The following is an 11,172-nucleotide window of genomic DNA, read 5'->3' as shown; positions in this document are numbered from 1 at the left end:
TGATATAACCCGAGATGAAAGGAGATAACGTGACACTCCTTTACTACTTGGAATTGGTGACCGTCCGAAGGGGGTAAGAGTGAATATTCAACTCAGCCCGCCACTTTCTATGTGACCAGGAACGTGTTTACAGGGCAATCAAGAGGACGAGTCAGACACGACAGGAGCGGACTCGCTTCACTGACTTTTATGGCCAGTGTTGGATGAAGATTTTTTTAAAGGTGGAATGGTGTTCATTAGAGCAGTACACTCTCTCTTAGACCATCATCCCCCCCCCCCCCCCCCCCCTCTCCTCCACCGCACCGCACTCCGGTGTTCCCTCCTACTTCCTTCAGTCTCTCCCCTTCTGTCTCTCCATCCCGCCAGCGAGTCGCTAAATCGTTTTTAAATGAATGTGTCCTGGGAGGCGGCGGGTCCGGAGAGATGGGCTGCACAGATAATTTACCCACAATCCCCCCCGGAGAGGCGTAAAGACAGGATGAAATTAACTGGGAATTGCAGTCTATATTTAGGACCGTCATGAGATGGCCAGCCTTCTGCCACCAGTTGATAAGTAGACATGAACACAAATGCACTGCAGAGGGATGGCCGGGGGGGAGGGGCATGGAGGGGAGTTGGCGGGGGAGGGGGGGGGTCGGTTGTGTGCAAAGACGTGACTGATCTCGCTCATGCAACCGGGTCAGAACAATATGGACGCCGGCCCATTAAGACAGGAAAGGGATAAGCAGTGGAGCCCGGATGAATACATGCACTGTATGGAGTGATGCGCTGGGTCAGACAGAGCCAACAGACAAACACATTCATGAGACATAAATAGGCGCGGGGAAGGCCAGAACAAGACCGGGGCGGTGGAGACTTACTCTGAGGGTCACGGCGGCCGCCTTGATGATGAAGTCGTTGACGGACACTTTGATCTCCTCTGAAGAGAAAGAGAGCACTTATGAATCGACCACGGCGACATACTGTGTACAGTTCCATGAGTGTTCCTTCTCAAGCATCCATGACCATGGGCCAAACACATTGTTGTTAAAGGCAGGCTGAGGGGTCATGGGATGCAGCCCGCAGCCTTGTGTGTAGTGTTGGTGTTGCGGCTTGGGAGTGTGTGCTTGCAGGATGGTTGTGTCTTTAGGAAAACCCCTACTGCTGCGGGTGTGTAGCAAAACATGGGAGAAGGACCGATGTCATGGACCCGCCGAGCCGGAAAGTCTAGAAGCTCTCCTCTCCTAAGTGCTGTGCCACGGCTCGACCTCTGCTGACTGTCCCCGGACACTGTTTAGCCTGGTAATTTCTACCACTCTCTCCCTTCCTCCCTTCCTCTCTCCCTCTCTCCATCCATCCCTCCCTCCCCCTCCCCCTCCCTCTCTCTCTCCCCTCTCCCTCTCAGTCCTGACACCCCCTCTCCCTCCCCTCCCTCTCTCTCGCAATCCTCCATGTTTGACCGCGGTGGGCCTGGCCTGGCGTTACCGCCGTCCCGTTCACGAAGGCCCTATTAGCGCCAGACGGTTATGAATGCCCGTTCGAGGGATGATTAACGAGCTGAGCGTGAAATCGCAGCGCTCCTGAACAAAGAGAGCCAGCGAAAACAACCGGAGCAGAGAATCCCCCCCTGACGCACACAGCAGCCCCGCTAACGGCCCTGGACTGGCCACGCCGCTTCCTCTACCTCCCAGACAGGGCTGAAGAGCTTTGGACAGGCTGACGAATCGAGATAATGCTCCCATTAGTATGCCGAGAGCAGGAAATTAAAACAGTCATCACAAAGTATGTGACCTCAGTGGACTGCTGCCTAGCCGTCATACATACAGGACAAGGGACCCGTGAGCTGCTCTGGGGGGGGGACGGGGGGACTGAACCGAACAACCGGACTGGCTGAAACTATTGATGAGGCTTCATCAAAGCGTGGAGATTTCTCTCACGTGGACCGGGTCCAGCTCAAATACCAGATGACTAAGTCATAGCCTGGAGCTATTGCTGTGCCATTCTAATACTGGTCTCTGCCTCTCTGTCGCTCTCTCTGGCGCTCTCTCTGGCGCTCTCTCTGGCGCTCTCTCTGTCGCTCTCTCTGTCGCTCTCTCTGTCGCTCTCTCTGTCGCTCTCTTTGGCGCTCTCTCTGGCGCTCTCTCTGGCGCTCTCTCTGGCGCTCTCTCTGGCGCTCTCTCTGCTGTTCTCCCCGCCTGTCTCCCTGCACCTCGCAACTCCATACCGAGAGGCACAAAGAGACAAGAGTGGTGAGGCAAAGAAGACGCTGCGCAGAGGGCAGGTGAGGCGAAGAGGAGGTGAGGCAGAACCGAGGTGAGTCAGAAGGGCGAGGCCGAGAGGCGAGACAGAGGAGCAGACACCGGAAACTCCTAAAGCGGACTGGGGTTAACGCCAGTCATGTCTGTTCACATCACAAGTGGAAAACGCCCCTCCCTTTCTCTGCCTGCAGTACACCTGTCCCCTCCCCCTCCCCCTCCCCCCGTCACCTCTCTTTCAGTCAGTTGTTCTCGCCGTCTCTGTCTCGGTCACAAGGCCTCGGCCCCCGTGTACCACCCTCTGCCCTGCGCCGACTGGAGTGGAGCCGTCTGACAGAAGGTGCACGTCACGCTGTGACACGCGCAGCGTCACACGAGCGGTTACGCCGGGAGAGGCGCCTGTGTGTTGTTCCTCTCCTCTGGGTCGTGGAGCGTTCCGCAAGAGGGACAACCACACAGGCATTGCCCTGGAAGGTACCCCCCGTCGGTCCCCTCCCAGCACCCTCCTCCCTGGATGGGCAGGGCAGGGCAGGGCAGTGGGTGAGGGCCGTGTTTCCACCACACACGGCCCCCTAGCACGCGTCTTCTGTGACGCCGAGCGACTGACGCGTTGACTAGGGGTGCTGCGTCTTTGCCTATGCTGACGGACTCAAGGAATGGTGTGTGCGTGCGTCAGAGTAGGCATGTATGCTAAATCACTTAGAACACCCAGGAACATCATGAGAAGCCTTTAATCCTGGCCGACTGGCAACACTGCCCGCGCTCCGAGCCCAGCTATCCGAGTGCACGGTGTCCTTGAGCAGAGCGTATCACCGCTGTCCCACAACTGGCTGGGTTTCAAAGTGAGCGGCACTTCATCACGAAGCCCCTCGCGGCGCTGGCCTGGGCTGTGTTGCCGTAGCGTTGGACTGTGTTGCCATAGCGTCGGGCTGCTACACACCTTTGGCCAGCTGCTTGCGGAGCAGCATGACGGCGCCCAGGTCACAGTCGACGGAGGCGTAGGCGTGGGGGATGGTGGTCTTGGACTGGGTCAGTCGCTGGGCGATGACGCGGCGGATGTTGGAGGCCGGGATCTCCGAGAAGGTGCCCTGGAGATGGGGGGGCGGGGCGGGGAGAGTGAGAAGAGGGCGTGAGGGGAGAAGATATGATTTAAGTGGAGAGGGGAGGGGGAGAGGGGAGGTGGGAGGGAAGGAGGGGTGGAGAGCGTGAGGAGAGAGGGGAGGAGCGTGAGAGGAGGAGACGGGAGAGGGGTGAGGAAAGGAGGGGAGAAGGTGTGAGGGGAGGGAATGAGGAATGAGACGGGAGGGGAAAGTTAAAACGGAGGTCAGAGTGTCACAGGCCGGATTTATGTCACTCGACATCTTAATGAGTCAGTTCCCATCAATAACTACATTACCGGGGCATATGCTTTCACCTGGAGCTGGGATGCTAGACTTACCAAGGTGTTCACAAGGATTACTATTGACTAGCTCATTATACAAAACTGATTGCTAGGAACTAATTTTGTACGGTCTAAAATCTATTTATCAGCTGAATATTGGGTAATTTACTGAAACGAATCATTCAAGTAGTCAGTCAATGAGCCTTGTCCTTTATGTGTGACTTGTGCCGCGGAACGCTCAAAAAGTGCATCAGAAGCGAGTGAATAGGACGCGGGGAATCCTTTCACACCGACCTACATTACAACTGTTTATCCAGGCTTTCCATTTCAAACCAAAAGTAAACACTCGTTTCATCTGCTCCGTGAAGATTTCGGCTCAGGCGCCAAAAAAGGTCACAAAATATCTGAAAATATCGGGTGCAGTGGGGTTCGTCAGCGCGAGCCAGACAGAGGCTGAGCGTGCCGTGCGAGGGCTGCAGTCTTTGTGAGGGATGGTGGACAGATCTTGGCCGGAGCTCACCCGGGTGAGACGAGGCCCTTCTGAAGCGCACACACACCAGCTAGCAGGCTCGCGATCACCGGGCACATACAATCTGAAAATACCCCAAGACAAATACAAGAATTGTTTGGCTCCGTACGGTTGCGCGGAACCAAAAAACAATTCCCCCCCCCCCCCCGGAATGTAAATAAAACATTCTATTCCGTTCTGTTTACTTCTATTCCATAGACATGTATTGCTGTCCTCATCCACACAATGATTTGATGTCTCTACTTGCTCAGCTCACTGTTACCACCAAAGAAAGTGTCTCGTCTGGCTGCCTGCATGCTCGTATGCGAGTCTGACTGAATATAGGTGTGACCTTGGGTATACTACCTCGCTGAGGACATCCAGTCTCATGCTATCCTCCAGGCCTATCTGTCTGGCTCCCACCCCTGTGTAACAGGCATGTTGAGGCAGCCGGTTCTCTGTGGAGGGTGACCGAACGGAGCAGAGGGAACCTGGAGTCCTATCGAGGCATCAGCGGTCGTCATGGGTCTTCACCCGCTCCTCCACACGTACGCCTGCCTCAGTCTCTGTCTCACTCGCTCTCTTTCTACCCACCCCCGTCTCTCTCTCTCTCTCTCTCTCTCTCTCTCTCTCTCTCTCTCTCTCTCTCTCTCTCTCTCTCTCTCCCCATCTCTCTCTCTCTCTCTCTCTCCCCCATCTCTCTCTCTCTCTCTCTCTCTCTCTCTCTCTCTCTCCCCCATCTCTCTCTCTCTCTCTCTCTCTCTCTCTCTCCCCCATCTCCCTCCCTCCCTCCCTCCCTCCCTCCCTCCCTCCCTCCCTCCCTCCCTCCCTCCCTCCCTCCCTCCCTCCCTCCCTCCCTCCCTCCCTCCCTCCCTCCCTCCCTCCCTCCCTCCCTCCCTCCCTCCCTCCCTCCCTCCCTGTCTCCCTCCCTCCCTGTCTCCCTCCCTCCCTGTCTCTCACTCTCTTCTTACCTCACTCACTCTCACACTCTCACACTCTCACTCACACTCATTCACTCTCACTATCCCCTCTCTTTCTCCCCCCCTCTTTTTCTCTCCCTCCCTCGCCATCTTACTCCCCCACTCTCCAGCCCCGTCGTCACCCCAAATCGCTCGCCCCCTCTCTCCATCCGTTTCCCCATCTCTACCATCTGTCCCGCGTGGCTGCTCCTCTATCTGTCTACACCTCCCCTCTTCCCAGCCGACAGTGCCCATCTCCAGTATCTCCAGGCTGCATGCCTGGGAGGGTGTGATGGGCCCCTTATGTTCTTTTCACGTGTGAGCATAGGGGCATGGAGACAAGCCATTGTGCAAACAGTGATACGGATCAGGTCCAAATCCCCAAATCACAACATAAACAGGGACAGCCAAATAACTCATCGCTTTTGAGAACACCAAACGATTCACGATACGTCTTAAAAAGGATGGAATGACAGGACGACAGCGTGAAAACGCTTTGGGAGGTGTAGATTCCAGTCCTAACTGTCCTGATGGTTCATGAGTGAACATCAGAGTGCAACACTCAGACACCCAGAGATAGTTGTGGGGACGCGAGCCACGTTACGGGCACGCTGAGTCACAACCTTGAAGAGGTCCTCGCGTCCGTCCGTCTCCTTCGATTCCACCTCCTTCCAGCCCACCTCCTTCCAGTCCACCTCCTTCCAGCCCCTGTGAGGCTTGAGGAATCAAAGCCGCTCCTCCCTAACCCGGACCCTGACACCCTCTCTTCCAGAATGATGGACTGGGTGTCGCTGAGGCACCAGAGGAGAACCTTGTATCATCTCATCCTCTCTCCTGAAAAAACAGACTGTGTGTAGTGTGTGTGCGTGCAGTGTGTGTGTATAGTGTATATAGTGTGTATAGTGTGTATGGTGTGTGTGTATAGTGTGTGTAGTGCGTATAGTGTGTATAGTGTGTGTAGTGTGTGTAGTGCGTGTTCTCACCGGTGCTCCAGGCTTCCCTGGTATGGAAAGTGGAGGGTACATGGGCCTGCTTCCAGGGGGTGGAGGGGTGGGCGCGGGCGGGGCGGCAGGCCTAGGGGCTGCTGGGGCTGCTGGGGTCAACACTGGGGCGGGGCCAGCCATGGGAGGAGCTGCTTTAGCGTCAGGGTACTTCTTCAGAAGATTCAGGGCATCTCTGTAAAATACAATAGCAGAAGGAGACGAGGGCAGGTAAAGGGAAAGAACAGACAAACCGTTAGATTTAATGGGAGAACATTGTTGGAGAACACAGGATTGGATTAGCCAATCAGAGTTAATTTACGTATATAAGTACACTGACGTCAACCATGACCCCACCTTGACATGTGAACATCCGGCTTCATTCAATCTCAGCACACTACAGTCGAGATCCCTGACAAGACCAGACTAATGTGCACTATGACTCAAGGAGGGAGGGGATTGTGCCTCTGAAGTCTTTCAACATACTTAATACTGGGCCACTCCTCTGATTCCTGTACTTGACAAAGAGTCTCAGCAAGTACATATCCACTTCCTCACAATGAAAATGACCCCTCTCCCTCCTTCCCTTTCTTCAACTCTCCCACTCACTCTTTCTCCACCTCTCCCCCTCCCCCTCCCCCTCCCCCTCGCTCTCCCTCTCTCTCTCAGTGCATGACAGCAGGTACAGAAAGGCCAGTGTGGAGACGTCCTTTCAGCCGGGCCCATGGTGAGCCTGAGGTAAGCACACATGCAGCACGCTTCCGGAGTACACATGAAGCTGTGGGCTCCGGACTGTGACTGGGCCCATTGATAGGTGCCTTGCTTGGGGGGGGGGGGGGGGGGGGTGGCGGAAGGAAAAATAACCCCCCAAATATATACCTCGAGCCCTAATGCAGGTGACAAGCCCCTCAGACCAACATACGCGAAAATAAACAGTCCACAACCCAGGCCCTGGGTCTTGGAGAATGTAAACAAGTGGAGGAGAAACAAGACAGCGAAGAGTACCAAAACACAAGTTGGGAGCTCATCTAATGCTCGCTCTCGTAAACATTTACACAAGCAAATAGGCCACTGTCACCGTGTCTAGAGAATACGGGAAAGCTTTGGCGATGGAAACTCTCGATCACAGAGCATCTGCTGGCCGGAGAGAGTCGAGATATTTAGTCTGGAGAGGAGGAGTGTCTGCCTGGGGTGACAGGGAGGCACCTGGGTGGGCCCGGGGCTGGAAGCAGGCTGCTCTGTGAGCTGATTGTGAATGAGGAATGACACACACACACGCGCGTATAGAGAGAGGGATAGACTGAAAGACAGAGGCCGAGGTAACTCGAGGTCGTTGTCTCCAAGGTGGGCAGCGTAGCACCAGTGGGACAAGACCCCCCTGATCAGACCCCCCCCCCCCCCCCCCGCCGGGGGCCAGTATCAGGTGTCACATAATTCATCCCACGTTCGCGCCCACATCTGGGAAATAGAGCGTGAACGCTGGGCTGGGCCACAACAAGTCAGGAGACGCAGAGAGAGAGAGAGCGAGATCGAGAGAAATTAATTAATAACGGCGTCAACATCTGATCTCTTATCAGATCATCATCCACCGATCAAGCTCGCACGGCAGAGCACAAACGAAACCACACCTTTAACCATCTTTCGCTTTTGCCGTTTATTTACAACTGTCTATCAGTTCTATTTGGTCGGGCACTGACATGGCATCTTCAAAGTCTGTGACTCACTCAGCCCAAGCAGCCATGGCATGCCTGCCTTGAGATATGTTGCTGCTCCACCCTTCTCTGCCTAAAGTTGAAGCATCATGCCACAACATCATACCAGGCTCAATTGTTCACATTTTACACTTAGTCATTTAGCAGACGCTCTTATCCAGAGCGACTTACAGGAAGTACAGGGGCATTTCCCCCGAGGCAAGTAGGGTGAAGTGCCCACGTCCTTGCAAGGACACAACGTCACTTTGCACATCCAGGAATCGAACCGGCAACTGATTAATAGCCTGATTCCCTAACCGCTCAGCCATCTGACCCCTGAATTAGAGGTGGCATGTGACCGTATTGGAAGTTAGGAAAAGCGGGGCACGTGTCTGCACCATCTCGTGTTGAAGTTCAGGACTGCTCCCCTCTGAACATGCTGCCCAGGGCTCGTTAGCTCTACGAGTGCCAGCAGCCCATTGTTTACGCCATGTCCGGGTGTGAAACCAGAGAAGAAGACACAATCCCATTGACCGAGACACCGCAGAAGAAGGGTGTCATCTGGGTAATGCAAATAAGAGGGAGGGAAAGGAATAGATGAACAGAAAAGGTTGGTCTCGGTCTGTCTAACCCTTTCAGGGGGAGCGGTGGTGGTGGGGCTGGTTGGTCAGGTATTAGATGCATCGTTTCCTTGGTATGATAATTTCACTGGTAAATTATTTCCTTGTATTCTGATTTCACCTGGCACGTCATTTCTACATGATTTCCCTCTCCCTCTCTCTCTCTTCTCTCTGTGGCGTCACTCTCAGTCTGAAGAAACTTCCCTCTCACTCTCTCCCAACCCCATTGTTCTCAGCCATTAAATACGTGTGGACATGTCGGAAATCCCCTACCTACACGTAGACACACACAGAAACTAGTGCAATCTAATAATTATAGGGATGGTGCCAAGTGCAGACAGGCATAAAGTAAAAAGGGGCTGGCTCCTCTACTAAAGTTCACCTTCAGGACGGAACACGTCCCCCAGGACACCTCGGGTCACATTGGGACGAGGATGGAGAGAGGTCGGGAGAGGGACACAGTATTAATAGCTAATGGCACTGACCGTCCCAAGGGGCTGCTTTACAAACAGCTCTGAACACAGATTCAAAACACCCGTGCGGTAATGGTGAGAAATACGATGGATATGTATCCTTTCATGGCGTATCCTTTCTTCAACATGAAGTTGCTGCTGTAAGCTAAAGGACATCCGTTGACTCACTTTGCCAGGAGCCCAGAGTGGTCGTTCTCTGGTAACGACACAACGTGTGTGTGTGTGTGTGTGTGTACGAGTGTGCCAGTGTTAGTGTGAGTGTGTGTGGGCGAGTATGAGGCTCGCTGGCCGGTCCATCCGTACAAGGGACATCTGCTTTTCACACTGGCCATTTATACTCTCCCTGACAAGCCCATGAAAGGAGGACAGGAGGTGACCAGAATACTAAAGAGCTTTAACGCCACACACACACACACACACACACACACACACACACGGCTGGCTCACTTCTCCACACGTAGGACCAATGCCAATGGAGCCGTCCCAGTGTTGGACGGCTCCATTTCCACGTCCGGAGACAGGGATGAGGACATGAGGTCTTAAGCAAACACACGGCGCCTTCCAATAACTCAATCGAGCACGGCTACCACACGCTTCCTTCGAGAAATGTTTGGATTTCGAAAACCAAACGTTTCCACATCAACACCGTTCGGGCCACCGCGAGCCTCCTCCCCTCCGGCCAGGAGGGACACAGCCGGGCGACCCCGGGGAGAGAACGACCACACAAGCTGTTTCTGAAGCTTACCAGAGGGGATGGACCTGAGTGGAACGACCCTATTGGATACCCCCAGTCTGCCTAGCTTGGACCCATGGTCCCTCAGAGGCAGGTTTGGCTCACGCTAATGTATTGTAACATTATTGTATCCCTCCTCAACACCACAACTCCCAGTGTATAGGACCATGCATGGACGCAATCGACTTTTGCAAACTTTTAAAGATGGCGTTGCGGTCTTAAACACCCCCGCACACTAGCCTCTGGGGTGGCAGGCAGCACAGGTTGGACTGAACATCAAGTCCATGATCTGATCCTGATCCAACTTGATGACAATCACTTTCAAACGGAATAAACCACCAAATGACTCGTTGGCTCCACCTTCATTTACAGACCCGATTGAACAAGGGAAATATTGAACGGATCCTCGATGTGGCTGAGGGAACCGTGTTGGTGGAATGGCACTTGTCTTATTGCGGGTCTAGAGTTTCCCGTGTGCGCTGCACTGAGAAGGAGACCAGTCACACAGCTGTCATTGTTCTGACTGGGTTACCCGAGTTCTTCTAGGACAAGACACTGCATGGACAAGCCCACGTTCACCGCATCGAGCTTCCTCTGAACCACTGGCACCCGCACCTCAGCACGTCCACAGACAGATGTGGAGGATGCGAGGCCAAGCCACCGGATACCATATCCGTCGCCACACTTACTGCAGAACACCTGTTCACTATAAAATCAGGTGGCTGAGACAACAGGGATGGTCGCCTAGCAACCCATCCTTGGGCCGCGTCGCCCAGTGTCATAATTCCCAGCAGGTTTATTTGAATTACGGAGCAAACAACAGTAAAGTTCAAACCAAACCCAGGATGGGGAGGCAGGCTCCGTGAATCAGACCTAAATAGGCATATTTACTCTGATGGCAGCTTTCCTGGGTTGTTTTAATGAAATCCCGGATCTATCTCTACTACTTAAACCACAAATACATTCACTGTAACGACTATAACATTTGAAAACATGACTAAGAATGTGGTTTTATGGCCCCTTAGTTTTTTTGTGTGGTTTTTTTTCCGGACTTATCTGTTCCCATAACTAGTAGCTAATGAACCTGTAAGAACACTTCCAGCCACAGTGTGCAGCCCCAGGCCTATTCTACAGGAAGGGCCTGTGGCTTGGCTGCTGTCTACCCACTCACAGATACCAGCGCTGTTCACCGAGCTAGGTGTGGCAGTGGCAGAGGCCTGGGCGGTGCCTCCAACCCCAAAACCATCTGCACACACGAGCCCTTCAGGCCTGGTCCATCCCTTTCCCTTCTCCGACCTGTGTGCTCTCTCATGACTCGGACTGATCGGCTGTTCCTGACTTTGTTTCACTCTTTCACTCTGTCCCGTGTGTGTGTGTGTGTGTGTGTGCGTCTGGGTTGTTTTGCCATCTCTTTTCTTCTGTAACCCCGCCATGATCTCATGCCCGGGTGGCACCAGGAGCCTGTGTTGTTCGTGCCCTCGCCTGATGCCACTCAGGGGCAGGCCGGGCAGACTGGGAGGGGCGGCACTTCCAGGCTCGCAGCCTTATCTGATTCACCGCAGGACAAAGGCAGGGAGAACAGGCAGGCCCGGG

The 11,172-nt window shown here is 54.1% G+C and overlaps 1 protein-coding gene across 1 annotated transcript in view; it reads right to left on the bottom strand.

Annotated features, from left to right (window-relative positions):
• pdhx (pyruvate dehydrogenase complex component X) overlaps nt 1-11,172 on the bottom strand; it is a 33,244-nt gene that overhangs the window by 5,947 nt on the left and 16,125 nt on the right. The window contains exons 6-8 of the mRNA XM_084672913.1: nt 6,066-6,258; nt 3,175-3,322; nt 861-919 (exon numbers count right to left, since the gene is read on the bottom strand). Coding sequence (XP_084529039.1) covers nt 861-919; nt 3,175-3,322; nt 6,066-6,258 — 400 coding nt within the window. The remainder of the gene's footprint in view (nt 1-860; nt 920-3,174; nt 3,323-6,065; nt 6,259-11,172) is intronic.

The sequence above is a fragment of the Hypomesus nipponensis genome, chromosome 14, assembly GCF_054491055.1.
Source record: "Hypomesus nipponensis isolate SF chromosome 14, ASM5449105v1, whole genome shotgun sequence".
NCBI lineage: Eukaryota > Metazoa > Chordata > Actinopteri > Osmeriformes > Osmeridae > Hypomesus > Hypomesus nipponensis.
Note: the sequence above shows the minus strand (reverse complement) of the source record. Positions and strands in the feature narration are given on the sequence as shown.